Here is a 24,172-nt window from a genome sequence, read left to right as displayed (position 1 = left end):
ATGTCCCTAGTATTTATCCAATTAAATAACACCCTTCAGATAATGTCCCCAACCCAGACATGCACACAACGATGTCTTACTCTTCTTTCATGGTTTCATGCTGATCCAACAGTAATCACACCCCAGTGGTAAGGGGCTTAAATGTATATCAAAAGGTTGAAAGTACACATTGAGCCCTGTTGATTTCCTTCCCTGATGCCTTGAAAAAGAGCATTCTTGGATCAAGGCCAATGTGTATAAATTTGGAGAAGATGGAGGCATTTTAGTGGACAGTGTCTGAGGTTGGCTCTTCCAAGTGTGAGTACAGCAAATAATTGTCATATAATTGGCAAATGGTCTCAAAACATGGGTGCCCACGCTCTCAGCCCTCTGCTGCTCTTTGGGCACCCAAGCCATGTAATAGGAAATGTTAAGGAATGGGATATCTGGGTGTGAGCACTGTACCCTTATCCAGCACTTCCTCTCCAGATGATATTCTCTCTCTCTCTCTCTCTCTCTCTCTCTCTCTCTCTCTCTCTCTCTCTCTTTCTCTCTCCCTCCTCTCTCTGTTACATTATCTTGCCCAAGACAACCCAAAGTGGCTTACAAACAACCAACCAATTACTAATATTTTATTAAAGCTTTTTCATAATACAATAAAAGAAACCAATCTTGATCAAAACAAAGAGAGGAGAAAATGCAGAGTCCTCTCTTGAAGGTAGATCTTCACCTTTGTCTCACACAGAAGTGGGCGGACTCTCCCAGCTCTCACCTGGGAGCTTCCCTTTCTTCTCCCAGCCTCCCACCCTGGGAGATCTTCCCTTCCCAGGGTCCACCAGCCAGGCATCGCCAGTGTGGTGTAGTGGTTAAGAGTGGTAGTCTTGTAATCTGGTGAACCGGGTTTGCTTCCCCGCTCTTCCACATGCAGCTGCTGGGTGACCTTGGGCCAGTCACACTTCCTTGAAGTCTCTCAGCCCCACTCACCTCACAGAGTGTTTGTTGTGGGGGAGGAAGGGAAAGGAGAATGTTAGCCGCTTTGAGACTCCTTAGGGTAGTGCTAAAGCGGGATATTAATTCCAAAACTCCTCTTCATGTGTGTAGAATGCCCCCCCCCCCCTTGAGATCCTGAGCTTGGGCAACTTATATAAGCCCAGAGAGGAAGGAATACAAAGGCTTATAATGCTCTGTTGAGTTGCTTGTATCCCTGGGGTGGTATGATGGAAAGGTAGAAACAGGTCCTATGGGGACCACTCCCCCTGCAGGCTCTGGGTGCCCATGCTAGGAAAGAGCACCCACACACCTAATTACTCCACTCTGAAACCCTGGGAAACTCTTGCTAGTCAGTGCCAGCAACAGTGAGCTAGAGGGACCGATGATCTGACTTGGTGTAAGGCAGAGTCTTATGCTTTGAATGTTTTCTAAATGTGTAGTTTCATATTTTTCTGGCTGAGCAACTGGCACATGCCCCAACTGCCTTTAATCTGCTGTGTAATCTCCTGCAAGCGAGCAAGGGCACAAAACCCACACAACCTTCACAATGGAGAGTAGTTTTTGCCACTGCTGTGCTGCAGGTATGTACAGAGATAAATGATGACAAATCCAATGTAACACGCTAGTGAGTTTATTTGAAGGAAAATAATAACAAATATTATTAAGAGTAGTATTAAAGAGTTGTTCACTTTATAGCATTTTAATATAAAGCTTAAAATTGTGTTCTTTTGTTCAGCAGATTACAGCAATAAATACAGTATATCTCGGCTATGTATACACAGAAAAGGTTAAATTTTAATTACAAGGTCTTCTTCTGTTGTTAGGTTCTGATCCAAAGCCCAGTGCAAAGCAACAATGGGCTTTTCTATACATCTCAGCAGTTCAGCCTGTATCAAGGCTATTAAAATTCGCTTTTTAAAAATATTTAACATTGCTTTCTATGCAGTGACTCTATAATTTCTATGTACTATATGCAAATCTACAATCCCAAACCTTTTTCCCAGGGGAAGCTAGGAAGTTTGCGTTCTCCCTAGTGACCGCGGGATTGGGACTAGTTTTAAATCTTACAGTATACAAGTATTTAAGAAGGAATAAGATACAGGATTACTATACAGGTAGTATACAGAGGGTTGCTTAGTAGCTTGAGGACTGCAGGGAAGTACCGATGGTGAAACAATGTTAAAGCACTTAAATTTACTTAAAATGAAAAGGACAACTGTTTAGCCACCTAATTTCTAAGTGCACTTTCGTAAGAATGCTCTCTACAAGCAGGACTGGTTTCAGGTATCTCCGATCCCCCAAAGCAAAATGCCAGAACTGACTCTAGAACCCTTAATGTTTTCAGCTGCCTTCTCACCTACCCTCCCTTGGCAAGCAGTTAATGTGGAAGGTTTTCTCTCTCCTGGGATGCCAAAGGAGCAAACTGAAGCTTCTAGAGAAGGGTGGCTAAGGGGTCATTTGATGATGCAGCCTTCCCCACCCTCACCAGCGGAGAGGGGGGTCCGCTTCCAGAGGCCTCCTCGTTGCAAACATCCACCTCCATTGCTCCTTTGGTGCTGGAAAAGCCCAAGAAGTCTCTGTTGCAGGGGCAGGTTGGGGGAGGCCTTGGATCTGCATGATTCTAAGTCCTCCCATTTCCCCGATGAAGGGGGAGACCTACACGGAGCCTAGAGCAGATGCCCACAAAAGGAGGAGGAATAAAGCTCCTCCACCCACCCACCCCTTGCCTTGCATGGTGCAATCCCGGCAACTCGATTCTCTCAACAACCCCTTCTCCACCTTCTCTGTAAAGTGGCAGCTCTCAACACACTTACCTGGGACTAAGTCCCATGGAGTTCAATAGGTCTAACGTCTGAGCAGACATGCATAGGGTTACTCTATAAGGGGCACTCCTGGACCTGCAGATCATGGGCCAAGGCCCAAGGACCTGCCTCTGCGGCAACCAGTCACACTTTGAAGTGGCCACCGCCATTTGGAAAAGAGAAAAGAAAGAACGCCTGCAAAAATCCTCATTATATAGGGTCACTATCTTAAAGTGACAAGGTTTATTGCATTACTGAGTTTTGAGTTTCAAGACGACGACAGCAGCAAGAAAGCACTGAGGAGGTTTCTTAAAAAAACCTGCTTGTTTTAAAATAGCAGCACAGAGCACTCCTTGGTATCGGTGAGCACAAACAACGGTGGGGTTGAAAGATATTAAAAGTAAGAAGCAGGGGGGAGAGTAATTTCTTAGGGTCGGGTGGGGGTAGGGAAGGAGGAAAGGTTTTGAAGCGCACACAGTTTAACACCTTGCTACGCGCAGGCCTCAGAAGAACATAAGAAGAGCCTGCAGGATCAGGCTGATGGCTCATCTGTTCCAACATCCTGTTCTCACAGCAGCGAACCGGATGTTTATGGGAAGTCAGGAAGCAGGACCCAAGTGCCGCAGCACTCTCACCCGCTGTGGTTTCCTGTAACTGGCACTCAGAGGCACACTGCCTCCCTCATTTGGTGTACCCTCAATGTGAAGAGGACACTGGACCCACATGAGCAAGCACATATTTGTGGTTAGGAGTGGATGCAGCCAGACTGCTAACTTCCTCTTTTTGTATACACCTACCAGACGAAGGGGGGGGGAAGTGTAGCTACAGTACTGTTTTTAAGGATGGCCTTTAGTCTTATAGCTTTTAGCCCTATTATTGCTAGTCTAAGCAGAAGGTTCTGGAAGGTTCTGCCCAGTTCATAACGGATAAAACTGAGAGGCTGCTTCAGACGACTGGATTTCCACTTGAGCCATCTTAAACTGGGTGCACTGCAGCCACTTGCGGAGGACGGTGAAGTTGGTGTTCATCTGGCCCGATCCCTGCAGCATCCTAAGGCTATGATGGTTCACGTTGCTCTGGATCGCTTGCAGGCGGAGCTGCAGCCCAGCAGATAAATGCTGTTGAAATATACAAAAGGTGGGGTTGTTGTTTTTTTTAATTTGTTTGATTAAATGAACATATCAGAGAGCTCTGTAAATTAATAGTTAAAGTCTTTTATGTATCAAACTTTTATGCTCTTCCACATCCACCCACATCTTTTAAATTCTTCTTCTTGTTGTTGTTTAGTCATGTCTGACTTTTTGTGACCCCATGGACCAGAGCACGCCAGGCATTCCTGTCTTTGACTTTTATATTCACCTTCTGTTTTAATACCTTTTAGCTTTCCAAAACGCTTTTCAGATTTTAAATGACTGTATCCCACCCTTTTATGCTGGTCTATAACAGTAATAAAGATTTGAATTGAATTGTTTTGTTTTTATATATCAGTCATTTTCTTTATTTTAAAAGGATTTCAACCGTAGGCCATAAAAATCAACTTTCAAACAATTGTTTAAGACAGTGTCATTCTGAAATAAAACAATCAATATTCAATCAATTTGTGTTAAACACTTTAAAAGTTTGCTTTGGAGTGGGAAGAACTGAAACAAATAACCACCCAGGGTAAAATCATTCCCCTCTCCTTCCCTTCCTGGTATCTTCCTTAAACTTAGAGATGCAAGTTGCACTCTAGCAAAGCTACTTCCTCCCCCCCCCCCCCAAGCACTGGAATTGGACAGCACTGACGAAATCATTCCCTCTGGTTGCATGCTAGACCTGTCAGTCACAGTCTGATCATGTTTTCCCTGTCTTCCCCGTATCCTCTCACCCTGGCATTGTTGGTAAATGCAGGAGACAGGACTTTCATGCAAACACTAATGTCTGTAGCATTTTTTATGTCTGGATTGCAGAGGTGCCACAAAGTCCTTTCTTTGACTCATGCCTCCTCGTAGAGATCCCACTTTGCCCCATATAATTCTGAAGCATTCTGCTACACTCCTACATTCCTCTGAATCCAATGCGCTCCCCTATTTATTACAGGCCTGCAAAAATAACAACTTTTCTAGCTGCCACAACCCAAGACAATGAGGCTGTGATAGGTGTGGCTCTTATAAAGGACGGAGTCCCCTCCATTTCAGATGATTCATCCAGGTCTATATGAGTTTTCAGTAGCCACATGTCAACAAAAGAACCAGTGCTTTCGCTTCTCTCTCCCAGAGCTTCCTGCTCTGCTGCGCAAACCGCATGGCTCCTCGGGGGGCTGCCTTTGTATTGCCTTGTGCTCCTAATTGAGGCTTCACAGAGAATCGCCTGAGTCAGCTTGATTATCTGTGCTGCTCTCTAAAGTTCCCTTGCTTGGCCTTCTGGTTTCCTTCCCTTGCATGGCCCTGAGAGGCTGAGCCATGTGGAAGTTCAGTGAGTCCTTCTCGGATTCCGAAGGAGCTACATCTGTATCATCTCTTGGAAGTAGCATCATGGAAAGGGTTTTGTTTGGGGGAGCTTTTGCCAGCTGTTTTAGCCCCAGACTCCCTTGTCCTGGATTGCATGGGGCAAAGCGAAGAGGTAAAGGGAAGCCAGGGTTGTGAGAGACACCAGCAGTCTTGTCCTGCATGGGACTCACATCTAGCTGCTTCAATAGTCTAGGCTAGAAGATGAAGCTGTAGTGACTACTGCACCATTGCCTAATTTATTGTATTTTAATGTATTGTAAACTACCTTGAGAACTTTGGTTAGTAGGTGAGGTGTAAATATTCCTGAATAAAGAAATAAAAACTAATAATTTAGGGACCACACCTCCCCTCATGAACCTACCCCCTTCTTTGTGCTCCCCCTCTGAGGGAGATGCTGAGGGTGGCATTATGACAGTGGGCCTTTTTAGTGGTGGCTCCCCAAATAGTGGAATGCTCTTCCTAGGGAGGAGTGCTTGACGCGATCATTGCCAGCTTTTAGCCAAGAGGCAAATACATTCATGCCCACACAGGTATTTGGCATTCAGTTAGGGTCATAGGGTATGACGATACCCAAGCCTGTCTTGGTGTCCGTCTTTTAACAGAGTGGGATAGAATTTGTCCTTTCAGTGTAATTGCAGGACACTTTTAGTCTATGAATTACCCTTCTATCTTTTTGACATATTTTGCATTTTGTATCATGTATGCATTTGTAATTGCAAGTTGCTTTGATATGTTTTTGTAGTAAGCAATGGGTAACCGCAATAAACAAATAATCCAGAATTCTTATGATGAATTTGTGCACAAAATTCAACGTTTTCTTACATAAAAATACATGGGGAAAATGTTGAAGTTGGGCAGCTGGAAGTGGGGAGCCTACCTTTAGATTGGACTGAATCATTGGCAGCCACATCGGGATCAGCTGATGGAAGACAGAAATTGCATTATTTTCCTCGGCGTAGTGAGAATTAATTTATTACAGTCACCATGTTGTTATAGTTACACACAGTCAGAAGAGGATGTGACTAATTTTCTTAGTCTGAAGAACGAACCATAAACCTTGCTGATAACATTCATTCACAGGTAGTACAACGAACATTTGCAGGGAACATTGGCTAAGCCGTGCTCTGTGCCATGTCTTTTATTTAAAAAAGTAAAATCTTTTAATAAACTGATGTTTAAATATTCCAGAAAAAACAAGAGCATTTTTCTTTTTTAAAAAAGAGATATTTATAAATGACTTTAAACTTTATTTAAAAACACATTTTTGCTGACCTTTCCACTGAAACTCTGGATTTTTGTGATCAATTCCCCCCCCCCCCCATTTCTGCTTTGTAAAGATACTGCAGCTTGTTCCAATGAAATTGCCATGGTGTGGAATCTGCTTCAAATTGCTCCCCATGGTGCCTGCGACTGCCTATGTACTGCAGGGTGCCATCGGGGTTATGCAATTGTCTTCAGAGCTCCAGAACTGACAGGCAGGGGAGGGAATTGCAGAGGTGTTCAAAGAGCTACTCAGTCCATGTGCCGTGCCACTGGCCGTCCAACCAACTCCACTGAGCAGTGGCAGTTGTCACATGGTCAATTTAAATCGACCTGTACATGGTGGCTCCCCCCCCCTTTTTTTTTTTTAGGAAGGTGCAGAAGGGTTGCAGTAGCCCAGTGCCAGAACATCTGCTCTACATGCAAAATGGTGGTGTAGAGGTTAGAATATTGGACCAGGACCTGGGAGACCAGGGGTAGGTAAAGCAGGAAAACCGATTGTGAATATATCCATTTGAGGATGCTGGGTGCTAAAAGTGAGGGGTTGCACGGAGAGAGAGTCCCTAGGGCTGGCTGGGAGCGTGCTGGGGAGGGTGGCCGGTGGCCGGGGAACTGGAAAGCAGGGAGGGAGGAGGAAGCGGGGGTCTTGGTGTGGGGTGAGGACAGTGCACATGGAGTTGCCAGCAGCTGGGGGAAATGACTGCTGCTAAGGGATAGGAAGACTTTGGTTTTAGGGGATGTGAGAGGGGGGGGGACTGCAGCAGCCGGAGAGGAGTGTCTGCACCTTTAGCAGGAGGTGTGTGTGTGGAAAGGGGAATTTCAGCAGGTGTGGTGGAAGTCGGCAATTTTTTCCTCTTTTTTGCTCTTCAAAATATGGCAACCCTAACCTAATACTGCCCTCAATTTTCATGCAGCCCTTGATCCTACACACACACACACACACACACACTGCAACCTTCATATCAATAATCTCTACAGCCCTGTTTGTTAGATTGCTGTTATCAACATGTAGTGGGGAAAATATTAAGAATCTTGAGCAGGGTTTGGGGACTGGGTTCCATACGTCAATGGACTTCACTTCCCATCAGCCAACATTTCCAATGTTATCTGCTTTTATAGTTCTCATATCTGCATTCATATTTCTAGAAGTGTAACAATGATGGAAACTCTCTCTCTCTGTGTGTGTGTGTGTGAGTGTGTGTGCGTGTTATTCTTGCCTTATACTGCATTTTATGCTGTTTTTTGATGCATCAATTAAGTGTTTTAAATTTGTTGTTAGCTGCCCTGAGCCCGGTTTTCTGAACTGAGAAGGGCAGGGTATAAATAAAAATAAATAAAATATAAAACCTTCTGTGGGTGATCAGTTCAGATCTCTGGCAAGAGTGATCTGTCCCTCCCCCCTGCCCACTGGGTGGGCAAGAAGAGGGAGAGAGCAAGAGTGTGGGGGGAGGGGGTAGTCACCTCTTTGGGCTTTGGGAACATTACTGGCTTCATTCCACCCAGTCAGCATGTGTCCTGCAAAAGTTTGCCCTCGGTGGAGAAAAGGCTGCCCACCACTGGCCTACTTTTCTGTACATGCTCCTGTGACACACAGGAGGCGTCACCTGTAACCTGCAATACCTTGAGGATGGTGTTCAACCAAACCTCCACATTTTTCTTAGCACATAGACATGCCTGTATCACATCTACTAACTGTGCCTGCTTCTGGCATTTGCTAAGCTCAGATTTCTGTGGAAGAAGAGGGCTGCAACGGTTGATTTGTTTGGGGTTCTTGTTTTTATTTTATTTTTAAGTGTGTGCCAGGTTCGCTTCAAGTCCGAAGGCCCTTTTGACATGTTATCCGCGCTCTCCCATATTATTTAAGGAGTTGGACATATTGTTCTAAAGCGCTCCTCCAAATGGCATCAAGATTTGCAATTTTCCAATTAAGCTCCCTAGAGCTCCGTGTACAACCTAATCAGTATTGACAGCATGAGATAAACCACCCTCCGGAGGATGCGCTTTCATTGACCAAACCAGATGGCGTAATACTTGGCTGTGTTCTGTTAGTGGGTCGTTGTCCCTAATTACCAACAGCATTGGTTAGGGAATCCCAGTGAAGAGCAGAACACAACTGCATTACAGCGTGGAGGCGAGATCTTGAAACGTTAGGAAGATGGCTTTGCCCTTGCAGTGACTGTCAATTACACACAGAAGCAGAGCTGAACAAGCCTGGATCCCTAACAAGCAGGCAGCAAGCCAAACAGCTAGGATGCTGTATACCCCGTGGGGTGAGAGAGGTGTGTTTAACCCTATAGAAAACTGGGGTGCACAAGCTGTCTTCATTAGCCCCAGCTAGCATGGCTAGTGACTGGGGATGAAGGCAGTTGAGGGAGCAACCAATACAATCAAGAGTCTGGAAATCAAGCCTTATGAGGAACGGTTGAAAGAGCTGAGTATGTTTAGCCTGAGAAAGAGGAGACTGAGAGGAGATATGGTAGCCATCTTCAAATATCTCAAGGGCTGTCACCTGGAAGATGGAGCAAGCTTGTTTTCTCCAGCTCTGGAGGGTAGGATTCAAACCAATGGCTTCAAATTACAAGGAGATTCCAACTAAACATCAGGAAAAACTTTCTGACGGTAAAAGCTGTTAGGACAGTGGAATGGGGTCTCCCTCGGCAAAAACATTTTATCTTAAATAAACAAAATAAAAAATAAATTTTCTGCATGCGTTCTGATGGCTCTTCTCACCTAAGAGAAAGCCAATCAGTTGGCAACAAATGTTACCTTTTGAAGAACAAAGGCAGCTTTTTGGTAAAAAGGCTGGAAGAAACGATCGCTTATATTTTCCCCTCGTCTCTTTGACCCTAGTTTCCTAAGAACCACATCGTTTTGGGGAAAGGATAAAAGCTGTACCGAAAGCTGTTTTACCAGCTGAACTCAGTCAGTCACCAGAGTTATTTCCTCTCTATTATGAATGAAGGAATCTCCATCCTGCATGCTACTTGGAGCGCAGGAAAAATTCCAGTTCTGTTGACTGCAATTTCTCCTTTCGGATGCACAGGATTTTGGATTCTAACCATCTTTTAAAAAGAAGAAGGAAAAAGTATTCTCAATGGAGAATTGACCTACCTTGACGAAAATAGTGGAATTGCATTCCTGCAAAGCCTCCATCAAGCTGATCACATGGAGACATACCATCTCTACCATCTGTGGAGGGGAGAAAGATGTTGAAATAAAGTAAATACTCAGTGCCATATCGTCGTGAAAACAAAACACACCAAAAAATCTGAGACTGATGGGATTAACCTAGATTCATTAGCATGGTACTTAAATGAAAGCAATACAGAATCACAGAATTGTAGTGCTGGAAAGGGCCACAAAGGTCATTCAGTCCAGCCCCCTGCAATGGAGGGATACAGGTGAAACTCGGAAAATTAGAATATCGTGGAAAAGTTCATTTATTTCACTAATTCAACTTAAAAGGTGAAACTAATATATGAGATAGACTCATGACATGCAAAGCGAGATATGTCAAGCCTTTATTTGTTATAATTGTGATGATCATGGCGTACAGCTGATGAAAACCCCAAATTAACAATATCAGAAAAATAGAATATTAAATGAAATCAGCAAAACAAGGACTGCAAATAGAGCAATATTGGACCTCTGAGAAGCAGAAGCATGCATATGTACTCAGTACTTGGTTTGGGCCCCTTTTGCATCAATTACTGCCTCAATGCAGCGTGGTGTGGATGCTATCAGCCTGTGGCACTGCTGAGGTGTTATGGAAGACCAGGAAGCTTCAATAGCAGCCTTCAGCTCTTCTGCATTGCTCAGTCTCATGTCTCTCATTTTTCTCTTGGCAATGCCCCATAGATTCTCTATGGGCTTCAGGTCAGGCGAGCTTGCTGGCCAATCAAGCCCAGTAATCCCATGGGCATTGAACCAGGTTTTGGTACTTTTGGCAGTGTGGGCAGGTGCCAAAGTCCTGCTGGAAAATGAAGTCAGCATCCCCATAAAGCTCGTCTGCGGAAGGAAGCATGAAGTGCTCCAAAATCTCCTGGTAGATGGCTGTGTTGACCCTGGACTTAATGAAGCACAGCGGACCAACACCAGCTGCTGACATGGCTCCCCAAATCTCTTTTCTGATGAGAGCAGTTTTTGCATCTCATTTGGAAACCCAGAATCGGGAGGAAGAATGGGGAGACACACAATGACAGATGCTTGAAGTCCAGTATGAAGTTTCCACAGTCTGTGTTGATTTGGGGAGCCATGTCATATATCAGTTTCACCTTTTAAGTTGAATTACTGAAATAAATGAACTTTTCCAAGATATTCTAATTTTCCAAGTTTCACCTGTATTTTGCCCAATGTGGGACTCAAACTCACAACCCTGAGATCAAGAGTCTCATGCTCTACCTACTGAGCTATCACCTTGAACCATCAGCACATCAGATTGAATATCCAGTAAAGAAGTGGAAACCCAACATTACCTTTCACATAGCCATGACAATCTGTAAGAGATTTTATTCAGTTTTAGCTTCCACCAGTGCAACCCAATGATGCTCTGCATATTTCAATTAACCTTGAAAAGGCTTTTCAAGCATCCCATCCAGGAAAACCGCCATGCATAGCAGAGCCAGATTTCTTTTTAAAAAACACAACTTTTTTTTTTACTAGATTCTCTCTGAAGTTAACTTGCTATCTAGGTCCTATTTATTCCCTGCCCATCCAAAGTGATTTATCATTCTGAATCAGCAGCGAGCTATGAATATGTAATCTTCAAAGCATAAAACATGGCATACAGGGCAGAGGGATGTCTCCCAGCCTTGGATTGTAAATATCATTTTAACTTTTATGTGATGTAAATATAAAGGTAAACCAAGGCAAATGTAACTCGATAACAAAAAGGCCATGGAATGTTCAATATTGCTGATAAAGTTAAACCCGTTTTGTAGCCTCCTTCATCGTTATTTGGATATTTTAATTAAACTTCAGAACAACCCAATTAAATTCCATCTGGTCCAACCCCCTGCAATGCAAGAATCTCAACTAAAGTATCCATGACAGATGGCCATCCAACCTCTGCTTAAAAACCTCCAAGGAAGGAGAGTCCACCACCTCCCGAGGGAGTCCATATTGGGTGGGGTTGCCATATGTCCTCTTTTTTCAGGACACGTCCTCTTTTTCACAGGTAGAGTCTCCATAGCGACCCATAGTTAAAAGTAGAAGTCGGCAAATGTGTCCTCTTTTTTGCTCTTCAAAATATGGGGACCCTAATAATGTTGGGCTCCTTTGGTATATATATTTAATAAATAAATGTATCCCAGCAGGGTAATAATAATAACAACAATCATCATAATAATAAGCTTTCAGCAGGAATCTAAAGCAATATTTATGCATTTATTCCATTTATTTATGAAATGTTGCGAGGGCGCTTGCCTAACAGGCAGGGAGTCTCAAAGCATGCGCGCTGCCACATTGCAAAATTCTCTCCTGGAAATGCAATTTATTCTACTACTGAGCTATATAGCCCTATAGTCTTCTGGCTGCCAGTTGTGTGCATGCCCTAGGATTTTCATTTTCAAATGGTCTAACTAAAGGCATAGGCAAACTCTGGCGCTCCAGATGTTTGGGACTACAATTCCCATCATCCCTGACCACTGATCCTGTTAGCTAGGGATGATGGGAGTTGTAGTCCCAAACATCTGGAGGGCTGGCGTTTGCCTATGCCTGGTCTATCTATTGCTTGGGGCTTTGTGGGATCTCGCCTAGCTCTGCTCACTGCCTCTGACTCACCACCTTGTTATGTGCCATCAGCTGGAGGATGCTGGGGGTGACTCGGCTCCAGAACTCCAGGGCGGTCAGGATGGCGGTGAAGCTGAATTCGTTCTGGTTCTGCACCGTGGGCGCAACCGCCGCTTGTTCGCAATACACCGTCCACAGCTGAGCAAATATAAAGGCGTGGAAGAGGGAGCACATGTGCAGGACGGACGTCTGCAGAAAAGAGAAACGGGGGGGGGGGGACGTTAGCTTTTTCCTTCCAGCAGTGCATTATGGGATGCGCACACCCTCCCCCGGAGTACCAGAGCATGACAATTCCCTCGTCCGATAATAACACACCCGCCCGTCAAAGCAATCCTAATCAAATATGGCTCTGTCAAGAATTCCCTCAGATTTTCCTTCCCTGTCAGTGAGCGATATGACAACTCATTCATATTGAAATAGCAGGCTTATAATTCACAGGCTAGAGTTAGGCAAAAGGATAGACAAGCTGAAGGCCATTAAAAGTAAAAAAGAAACACTCACAGAACCACAGAGCTGGTTAGAACAGGGAGAGAAAGGGAATGGAAGAATATTGGAGTGTTTAGAACAGGCTCTGCACCCTGCTGCCCTTCAGATTTAGTTGGATGACAATTCGCATCATTCCTGACCAATGACTATGCTTGCTGAGGCTGATGGGAGCTGGGAACACAGACATGTGGTCTGTCAGGCTCAGTCCTGTCCACACTAGCAAGAGCTTTTCAGGGTTTTAGAATACAGTGGTACCTCTGTTTACATACTTAATTCATTCCGGAAGTCCGTTCTTAACCTGAAATTGTTCTTAACCTGAAGCACCACTTTAGCTAATGGGGCCTCCCGCTGCTGCTGTTGTGTGATTTCTGTTCTCATCCTGAAGCAAAGTTCTTAACCCGAGGTACTATTTCTGGGTTAGCGGAGTCTGTAACCTGAAGCGTATGTAACCTGAAGCGTATGTAACCCGAGGTACTACTGTAGAAACATTCCCAGCTCTCGTTGGAGATGGCAGGGATTTCCCCACCCCCAATTTTTAAAATTGAGTTTCAAGGATTTTTAACAATTTAACTACAAATTTAAAATAATTTTTACAAGTTGAGTTCCCATCCTTTCTCCCTGGTGTTTCCATAACCACTCTTTCCTGCTATGTTATATAACATACTTTATCTATTACATTTCCCCTTCATTACAGTAATTATTCATTTATTTTCCCCTTATTTCAATTCATGATCCATTTCCCATCCACTGCTATTTCGGATCCTGATCCCGCTTCTGTTGACTTTAATGTTTTCCAGAGAAAAAGGGTCCAATCTTCCATAAAACATTCAATATTTTAATCTCTTATACTGCTTCCTTTGTCAATTCCACGTGAGATGACCGGGAATGAACCTGGGAACTTCTACATGCAGATGACATCTTGATTCAGTTCATGTTTAATGATGAGCCTACACAATTCACACTTTCTGAAACAGTATGCAAAGTGAAACACAGCCACCCTTTGAAATTCACGCTCCTTCGAATTTTGTAACGCAATTCTCCAGCCAAGCCATGTGCACACATATGCATATATTAGGACAAAGTTTTCAATAAAGCACTAAAAATAACGCCCCAAAGTACATTCTGCTAAGGACCTCTGTTTTGCAAAAATAAAAATAAAAATGTGTATATTAGGGTGAATTACACACAAACCTACTGGGGAAAATTTGTACTAAGATGCTGATGAATTTCCACAAGGGCTAAAAGTGGAGAACTGAACTTAAGGCTGGAGGGAATGAGAAACGGAAATTGACAGATTCAACCAACTTTATTGACCATCAGCCTCTGATCAAAATACTGTGCAACAGCTGCAGAGTCTTCTCAGCATCCACTGCCAAGGGGCAGTAGCTCTGACAAGGATCTTAATTACCCAGGCAAATTGGCAGCAGAGTAGGCAGCCATTCGGGTTAATTAGGCTGAAATCTATATAGTCAAATGTTGTTTAGGCACAACCAGCAGAATACTTGTACCTTGGACTGCTCTGGAAACCCAATCAGGATCACAATGAGGTGGTCAGCGACATGAGAGCCAGCGTCCAGTGGAATGGGCATACATGTTGAAGGGGAATTTGGACAGATGACATTATGCGTCAGCGAGCCCAGCAGGAGCCACGAGAGCAAACGAATATGAGATACGCATTCAATGAATTCTTTGGGCCTGTTGGAAAAGAAAATGCATTTCAGTGTCTTGTTATCCCAAAAGCTTTATTCCCCATGCCTTGAAATATTATGCTAACAAATGCATGAACATTACTGTATTATGGATGCAAAACACGGGCAAAGTACATATTAACATGCCTTTTCAGGTGATCCATTTGTTTCAAACAGTGAATTGGGTGGGGAACCTCAGGCTGAGGGCCAAACACGGCCCTCAGGCCTCTGTACCTGGCCCCTGGAACTGTGGTGCAGATTCAGATGTCTTTTCTCAATGTGTCATTTTTGTTGAAGGGAAGTAACACAAACTGCAATGTTTTGTTTCTAGGAAAATCCAGCTTCTTTCCCGCTCCCCAGCTAGTGTGTACATAGTGATGATGTTGCTCAAGAGATAATGGAGTGCAGCTCTGGGGTGAACTGAAGTGACCTCTTTGGGGTGCAAGGCTAGGCAGTCCTGAATTGCCCAGATGACAAGCCTTGCTGATGTGGTCCAAAGGAAAGCAGAGCAATACGTTTGGCACTGGCTTGGCTATAGGAGTTGCCGGAAGAAGGCACCATCAATCCGTCTTAGGGACTCCACTCTGGTTTGGTGCAGAGCCATTTCTTCTCCCGAAAAGAACCCACAATGCAGGTTTAGGATCAGCATTTTCCTTCTCCCAGATGGCCTACCTTCCCAGGTTGAGAAGCCTCATCTGCCCCTCACTTCCCTCTACAGCATGTGCAGAAACCACCTTCTTGACGGTTGGACCCGTTGCTGGGTCCAGGGAAGCCTGTCTTCGCATTCAGGGGAAGTCCCTAACTCATTGAGGGGTTGAGACCCATCAGCTACCCTCACCTCCTGGAGACCACATTTGCCATTACAAGTGATGGACGCAACTCCCCACTTTCACCCCTCTTCATGGCACACCCATCTGGTGATACGTTTTAAAGCTCTTAACGTCACACTGTTTGCAGCCGAGACTTCCTTACCCCTGTTGCATTGCAGATGGAGGATGGTATAGCCAAGGGAGGTAACGAACTACGGCCTTGTTGTCCCTGTGATTGCCACGCGAGATCTCCATCGCAGCAATCTGGGCTAAACCGACCTTCAGATGCCCACCAAAAGTGTCTTCATGCAATGGCTGGGAACACGTCTTCATGTGACTCTGTGGTGGAAGGACATTCAGCATATGGAGGGTATTAAATTAAGACATGTGGGTGATTAAAGGCATTTTGAAGGCCAAGGAAGCAATTCCGTTTATATGAAAACACTGTGTTCACTAGAGTAGCTTTTCACAACTCCAGATGTTTTGAACTACAGACGATGGGAGTTAAAGGCTGCAGCAAAGAGCGAATGTCCAGGTTATATGATACTTCTATCCGTTTATCAAATACCTTTATTATACCTGCAAAAGGTGAAGACTCGTTTGTTTGCCCAAGTGTTTGGTTGAGCTGGTTGATTGAGAGTGAGCTTTGGTTATGATTGGAGTTTTAAAAAAACTGCTACTCTTATTGTTTATTGATAGTTATGAGTATTTGGAGTTGACTATTCATTTACTTATAGAGACAACTTTTCACCAAGGGCCCCAAAGCAACTTCCAAAAGTGCAATAAACACACACCAAAACCCAATAAATTAAAACCAAATACAATTTGGAAATCAGATCATGCAGTTTACACAGGCCAGAACAGGGCAATCTGACAGCCCAGAACAGGCTAAACAACTCCTCCAAAAGTTTGCTCTGTTGGGACTAGATAATCCAAGTCCAACAATGAAGTTGCCATCTGTACCTCTAGGGGGAGAGAGTTTCAAAGGGTGCAGTTACCAACAAGGCCCTGCTTCTTGCTTTAGCACAGCAAGCAATTCTCAGCAGTTCCACTGGCCTAGCACAAGTTATTTGAATGAGTCCTGACACCTCTGTGGACCCTGGTCACTATTTTCTACTTTTTGCTGCTCGTACAGTCACCCTTTCTATAATCGTTATTGTAGGAAGCTACTTTTTCAACTCTCCCATAAAACATGGCAAGGGCTTTCAGAAAGCATCTAAAGGTTCTCCCAACTATATGGATGGCCAAAATGTAGAACTCCCCAAACGAGGCAATAACATCATTTGAACTGATGTGTCTGAATGCTGTACTCACCTTTAATTTAGTTAACGTATGCATATCGGCAATAAAATCCAAAACTTCACCAATGTACTGTCTCATGCATTCCATGGCTGCTGTTCCACACTAAAACATGGAAGAACAATGGTCAACTATCAGGGCTCCTCAAAGCACAATAATGGAAGTCCATTTTCCTTCCCTCACCCAGCCCAAAACCAACTGAATCCTGAACCCTATATATGTCTACTCAGAAGTAAGTCCCACTGGGTTCAGTTGGACCCAGTAAGTGGGTACAGCATTGCAGCCTTATAGCTGATTAATCTCAAGACAAATATTGTTCCTAATCAGTTACACGAGTGTAGCCTCACTGATTGCAAAAGGACTAATAGTACTGTAAGTGATTGTGATTTTTTTAGGCTTACTATCCTAACACTGGCTGCTGCCAATCGTGGTAAGGTTGTAGTTGATTTTTTTCTGGCCTGGAGTGGAGGGGCAGAGAATTCAGAATGTAACTGGTCAGTCCTGCAACGAAATATTCAACCTTAACTCCCTTTCCAACCCAAAGTAATCAGCTGATATGGATAACAGATTGCCCCTCTTTGACGAGCGATGATTTGGGCCCACAAATTCAGAGAGTCTGAGTTGAGGTTCACTTGGTGGAATTCGGAGGGCGAGAGAAGAGACAATCTGCTCAAATTCTGCATTTTTGCAGCTGACCCAAGTGCTTCTCATTTCTCTATGCTAATATAAAATCTACGTAGGGCTGAACTACACCACCTTCTGTCTCCTCCACAGTTACGCCTGTCAGTCGGCTTGACAGGACAACAAACAGCAAAAATAAGGTCACAGAGAGCCCTGTCAAAGTCTGCTCCATCTTCCAGTGGGCTTGGAAGAAGGATTCCACATGTTGCTTCTTTCAAACTGAATGACAGAACGATAAAGGGTATTGTGCACCAGCCCCTTGAATACCAATGACTGAATCTGAAGGATTTTCTCTTTCTTTTTATTCAGTTTCTCCCCGTTGCACTAAATATGTTGAGTACAAACAGAATAATCCTCTCTTCCACGTTTCCACCCCTGCCCTCAAGCTACCAGTCTCCATTGTATCATCCTAACTCAAAAAACATTATAGTTCAACTGGGGAATGGTGTTGTGACTGTTAGTATCATTTAAGCTTAGAAGGTTTGGAGCAGGGGTAGGCAACCTAAGGCCCGGGGGCCAGATGCGGCCCAATCGCCTTCTCAATCCAGCCCGTGGACGGCCTGGGACTCAGTGTGTTTTTACATGAATAGAATGTGGCCTTTTATTTAAAATGCATCTCTGGGTTATTTGTGGGGCCTGCCTGGTGTTTTTACATGAGTAGAATGTGTGTTTTTATTTTAAAATGCATCTCTGGGTTATTTGTGGGGCATAGGAATTAGTTTATTATTATTTTTTTCAAAATATAGTCCAGCCCACCACATGGTCTGAGGGACGGTGGACCGGCCCACAGCTGAAAAAGGTTGATGACCCCTGGTTTGGAGTTTCTTCTCCTGAAAGACAGAAAGCATGCACTATATTGAAACTAAGTCACTAAGTTTCAAAGTGGATGGAATGCCATATGATTCTGCAGTGATTAGCACAAACCTTTGACTCCGTTCTGTCCAGGGGTCATATTCCTATCTATTTACCTAAGAAGAGTCCCATGATATAAATAATAATAGATTTATGGTGGCACAAGCTTCCTACTAGGCAGAGGGCCTTCTTGGTAGTGGCGCCCGCCCTGTGGAACGCCTCCTATCAGATGTCAAAGAGATAAACAACTACCTGACATTTAGAAGACATCTGAAGGCAGCCCTGTTCGAGGAAGTTTTTAATGTGTGACATTTTAATGTATTTTTAATCTTTGTTGGAAGCCGCCCAGGGTGGCTGGGGAAACCCAGCCAGATGGGCGGGGTACAAATAATAAATTACTATTACTATTACATCAGATGAAGGCCAATGTTACATAAACAATTATGTTATTTTCTGCACAGTTTTTGCCTTTCACCTTCCACTGAAATTAATTAAATAATTGATTATGTTTGTTTCTGCCAAAGCAAAGTGGATAATGCAGGTTTTAGTGGAAGCCAAACTGTGGCAGAAAAGAAACAGTGCTGATTGTGTTCAACATAGCACAGGGTGGAAATCGCTGCCTTTTTATATCCCAAGCCCCAGCTGGCATGGCCAGTAGTCAAGGATATGGAGATAAATATATATACTCTTCTTCTCTTTCAAGTCCCTTCCAATTGGAAAATTTGGGCTACATACATACAAAGCTAAGGAATGGTAAAGAAATTCATAGCTTATGAAGAGGCGACTTATGTTTTGTTACTTACTCCAGGGATGGAAGCGATCATTTGCTTGTGTAAGATCAATGATTCAGCTAGTTTTGTTCCAGCATCTGCACAAACAAACTAATAAGAAATAACATATTAACCAATTTTGTGGACTGCTGGTGGTAAGGATGCAATAATCTCTAATTTATTAGTTTATTAAACAAAGTTTCTTCTTGCTGATATTTGCGGTAATTTTGCTGCTCATAAAAGGGAGAGCTTATATTGGAAACAAGAACTGTTATCAAGAAGTCGATCCAATTCTTTTTCACGATATACATACATACATACATACATTTAAAGCACTGTATAAAAATTAAGATGTGCATTCTCATTTCTTCAGCAGCAAGTTTAAAGCGAAAGAGGATTTTCAATCAAAGCTCATTACACAGCCTGCAGTCCTGGTACCATTATGTCAATTATAGTTCCAATTGACTTAATGAAGCAAAACATTTCCCCTCCTTGTGAATTTTCTCTTCTTTTTCTTACTGAGTGTGAGCAACTATTCTATACATCAGATAGAATTTTTAGAAATAACATGTGATTGGAAAAAAAATACGGACCATGTATTAAAAAGCAGGGTTGTCAACTTTTTGGGTCCCATGAGTATATTTGCAAACTGGAGAAACTGTAAGCAACACCATTCATATACCATAACGAAGCACACGTTACAACCTATTATATTGCCTACAACAGAATATTCCTTCCAACCTGAGGAAGGCCTCTGTGGGTGAATGGGCACCCATGGGTGCCATGTCAGCAAACGTCTGCTCAACTAATGCGTTCCAGGACAGAAAGAGATTCCAAGATGTGAATCTTTCTTACCCCGAACCTACAGAATGCAGTGGATGGGAGCACATTGCATTCAAGGTTCAACATGAGGTTATGTGCATGAGCAGGCAAACTAAGGCCCAGGGGCCGGATCCGGCCCAATCGCCTTCTAAATCTGGTCCACGCGTGGTCCGGGAATCCGCATGTTTTTGCATGAGTAGAATGTGTGCTTTTAATTAAAATGCATCTCTGGGTTATTTGTGGGGCATAGGAATTCGTTCATTTTTTTCCCCTTCAAAATATAGTCCGGCCCCCCACAAGGTCTGAGGGACAGTGGACCAGCCCCCTGCTGAAAAAGTTTGCTGGCCCCTGGTTATGTGACACAAGCGACCATAACAGAAAATGGAAGAGACTTGGATGCATTCCTGCCACTGGAAAGTTTGATGCAGTAAATCATTGTATTTCAGAGTGACGTATGATGCTGGGGAGTATCACTGTTTTGTGAGTTGGGAGGAAATTAAAATATTGCAATCAAACAAATGGTCAGCACTTTGTTCCACCTGGTAGGAACCACGATGTATTACAGGGACAGACTAGAACAGCATTTCCCAACCTTGGGCCTCCAGCTGTTTTGGGACTACAACTCCCATAATCCTCAGCTAGCAAGACCAGTGGTCAGGGATGATGGGAATTGTAGTTCGAAAACAGCCGGAGGCCCAAGGTTGGGAAACACTGGACTAGAACAGCCTTCCCCAACATGGCGCCTTTCCGATGTTTTGGACCACGACTCCCATCATGGCCATGGCAGTTAGGGTTGATGGGAGTTCTGGTCCAAACCATCTGGAGCACACCAGGCTGGGGGAAGACTGGAATAAAAACAAGGCAGTAAATTGAAAAACTGGGGACAAAGAGTTATGGTCCTTAAGTATATTCAGCATCTTTACTATACAGGGGTCCCTTCCAGCTCTACAATTCTATGATTCTGTGATTCCTTTTGTTGGTCCTGAATCTCCCAATGTTCGTAGCAAGTCTCATTTAGGTGGACAGATCTGCACGATTGCTCGTTCTCATGACGTGATAACTGGCTTAGTGTTGTGTGCAAACCAGGCAAATGTGAGTCAGGGAGGAGTCTTTGGCTATACAAACTACAGTGGTACCTCGGGTTAAGTACTTAATTCATTCTGGAGGTCCGTTCTTAACCTGAAACTGTTCTTAACCTGAAGCACCACTTTAGCTAATGCGGTCTCCTGCTGCTGCTGCGCCACCAGAGCACAATTTCTGTTTTCATCTTGAAGCAAAGTTCTTAACCCGAGGTACTATTTCTGGGTTAGCGGAGTCTGTAACCTGAAGCGTATGTAACCTGAAGCGTATGTAAACCGAGGTATCACTGTATGTATGTGCACATATGGTAAAGCAGAGATGCACAAATGCTCCCTTTTTTTTTTGCAACCGGCTAATCTGGCACATGCAAGTAATTAAGCTGAATGTGTTTTGAGATCATTTAAATGTGAACAGGTGTCAACAGCCATGCATCTGCAAAGAGCAATGGCCTCCTGTTCATCTTTACTGTTTCCGAGGCTCTCGTTTTGGACGTTATCTGCATCCCTCCAGGAAGTGGGGTGTGTTTCAACCTGACATCGCAAGCGGAAGACTGGGCAAACTAGACAAAGGCCCCACCACTTATTTCCAAAGCATCTCACTATCGCCCATATCAACTCCTTGCAAGATGCCAAAACGTCACCGGCAACAGATTTAATGCCAGTATTGAAAAGCCACAAAACAACAGAACAGAAACAGGATAAATGTCTGCTGTGCCTCTCCCAAGAAATCTGCTGTCTGTGATAAAGTGTCAGCAAAGGCTTCAGGGGTAGTTGGTTGGGCAGAGATCCAGGAAGACAAGTAGTCTAGGTTTGGGGATGGAGAGAATGACCTCAGCAACAGGCTGAGGCCTATGCAAGGGCCTAGATTTAGAAAATAAGAAAGCGGCCTTAAATTGAATCAGCTTTGTCCACACAGCTCAGCTTTGTCCACACTGATTCATCTTTAACATCATCAGTCTTTAACCTCAGCAGTAACATCTAGACCAAAGGAGCGTTTCAGCCCTGTTCTTAAGTTTGTTTAAAATCTAAAACAGCTTATCTTGTATTCCTTTCTTTGAATTTGTGCTATGTAGGTTTTTTAAGCCTTTTTGTAAAGGCAATACTAGAGTTTTCACAGCCGAGTCCTCAACTCCTTATCACTACTGGTTGGCTTTCTTTAAATAGGGCTATGTCTAAAACTTGAAAACTTTAGGTTTTCAAACCCTTTTTGTAAACTCAGGGGAGCATTTCAGCCCTGATCTTGAGTTCCTTCTGAGGAAACTGAATAGTGCAGTGAAACAAGGTTTGTAGCCGGCATCCCATTAAGACTTTGTTCAATTCTAGGTTTTTCTAATGTTTTCCTTATACTTTTTGATTTTTCTTATTTAGTTTAATTCTATAAGATAATATTTCTAGTCGATTACTTCTCGTTTCAGGGATTTTCACGGTATTTTATTTGTTTTGTGTAAATTGTCCACACTGATTGGCAGCTGCTCTCTGGGGTTTTAGGCAGGGTCCTCACCCAGCCCTACCTGGAGATGAGGGGGATTGAGTCTAGGCCCTTCCGTACGGCCCACCACTGAGCTATGGCCACATGACATTCTGCCCTATGCTTGCTCCTTGTTGCTGTCAGCAGAAATCAGCATGGAGACAGTATTAAGGCCTTGGTGGAAAGAAAAACCCCGTAGCATTCAAGATGCATGAGATCTCTCCCTCCCACCCTGAAGGAATTACAAACTGATGTCCCTGACCAGAGTCAGGGCTGGTGATGGAGGCATGATTCAGTGGCAGTTTGCATGCAGAATGTGCCAGGTTCAGTCCCTGTCATCTCCAAGTAAAAGGATCTCAGGTAGCAGAAACCTTGGACCAGCCTTCCACACCCCGATGGACTCCAGATGTTCTGGACAACGAGTCCCATTATCCTTGACCATTGGTCATGCTGGCTGGGGCTGATGAGAGCTCTGGTCTGGAGGGCAGCAGTTTGGGGACAAATGTGTTGTGCCTAGCTATAGGATTGGGCAAAGAGAAGAGCCCTGTTCCATCTGCTGTGGTCACTGTTAGCATTTGCACTGTATTTGTTAGAAAATGCATTTTACAAAGAATAAATTTCACTGCGGAAAAGAAAACACATGTAATGTAACAGCTGCAAAGCAGGTGGTTCCCATTAAGGTGACAGAAACGCTGAACTATGGTGTTGTTAACTTAACTCCCTTTAAAAGTGAGTGTGTTAGTGCCTTAGGCAGGGCGGGAGTTAAGGTTCGGCTGGTTGTACCGTTGTTTTTTCGCTGACTGAGTTTTGCTGACTGAGAATATGGGAGTGTGAAGACTTCAAGCAGATGCTGTCCAGAGGGGTTTGTGAGGACAGACAAGCTATGGACCAATGGCTTATGCACTGCTACAAAGGAGTTTTGAAAGCAAAAGGACTAAACCCTCTCTTGAGCTCAAGGGAGAGAAAGGTATTGCATTGGACTTAATACATATGAATAATACAAATTGCTCTGTTGCTGCCATCCTGACAAGTCAAGATTCATCTTCAGTTCTTGTGTGTGGAGTCCACTCCATCCCTGAGGTCTGAGGGTGAAACCGCTGCATTGCTCTGAATAACTAAAAAAAAAAGCTAACAGTCATTACCCCCACAATCCCATACAGCTGCTGATTCCAGGAACAGTTCTGCTCCAGGGAATCCCCCCCTATACCCATGTCAAGAGGACAGGTTTCAAACCCCAGCACCCTATGGGCTTTACTCCTAGACACACCCTAAGCCTTTGGCAGCGTCACTCTCGCTTCCAAGGGAGGCCAGCTAGTGGGACCACACCTTTCCTGCCCCACAACTGCTCTTCTCGCAGGGAAGCGGTGCTCATATGAACTCCTCATGCAGATTATACACCTACCCAAACTTTTCCATCCTCCAGCGTAAAGAAAGCTTTCCTCTTGTTTTGTGTCACTACCAATTCTGACAGCGATGAGTAACGTGGAAATAATTGGGGTATCAAATGTAAATGTCAGGAATATATCTTTTGTTATTCAGCCCACCTTGCTTCTTATTTAACGTTCTTAGCCCCCGTACTGCTATCTTTGTCAAATCAAGCAGCAGCTTGAGTCCCTACATGTCTCACGCAGCTATACACAGGAGTATTAAGTGATTGCTCAAGTGGTATTTCAATGTCCCACCTTGTTCTACCACCTTCCCATTGTGGTAGGCCACTTCCTGTTCTTTATATAGCAGGGGTGTGGAACTGGATCCATCTGGCAACCCAGTAGGGTCAGAGGTTGGAGGCAGACCCACAAACTCATGAGCAGAAGATGGAGGCTTCATTGTCTCCCAAGGATCCTCCTTCTAGGGACATCTTTAGCAGGGTGTTGAGGAAGCCTTCCTCAGATCTCCTCTTCTTAGGGG

At 44.0% G+C, this 24,172-nt stretch overlaps 1 protein-coding gene across 9 annotated transcripts in view; it reads right to left on the bottom strand.

Moving 5' to 3' along the window:
- Window positions 1-1,584: 1,584 nt before the first annotated feature.
- Window positions 1,585-24,172, bottom strand: part of UNC79 (unc-79 homolog, NALCN channel complex subunit) — a 125,977-nt gene continuing 103,389 nt past the window's right edge. For 6 of the 9 annotated variants that reach the window (XM_083432927.1, XM_083432930.1, XM_083432929.1 and 3 more), the window contains 8 exons: window positions 18,929-19,006; window positions 16,608-16,697; window positions 15,457-15,632; window positions 14,305-14,491; window positions 12,302-12,499; window positions 9,632-9,709; window positions 6,138-6,179; window positions 1,585-3,889 (listed from right to left, as the gene is read on the bottom strand). In XM_083432927.1, coding sequence (XP_083289053.1) covers window positions 3,689-3,889; window positions 6,138-6,179; window positions 9,632-9,709; window positions 12,302-12,499; window positions 14,305-14,491; window positions 15,457-15,632; window positions 16,608-16,697; window positions 18,929-19,006 — 1,050 coding nt within the window. In that variant the 3' untranslated portion in view covers window positions 1,585-3,688. The remainder of the gene's footprint in view (window positions 3,890-6,137; window positions 6,180-9,631; window positions 9,710-12,301; window positions 12,500-14,304; window positions 14,492-15,456; window positions 15,633-16,607; window positions 16,698-18,928; window positions 19,007-24,172) is intronic. The other 3 variants (XM_083432935.1, XM_083432928.1, XM_083432931.1) reach the window with 1 other exon arrangement.

This window comes from Podarcis tiliguerta, assembly GCF_965153285.1.
Source record: "Podarcis tiliguerta genome assembly, chromosome: 1".
In the NCBI taxonomy this organism is placed as follows: Eukaryota; Metazoa; Chordata; class Lepidosauria; order Squamata; family Lacertidae; genus Podarcis; species Podarcis tiliguerta.
The sequence above is the reverse complement of the archived record's forward strand: the minus strand, read 5'-3'. Positions and strand labels throughout refer to the sequence as shown.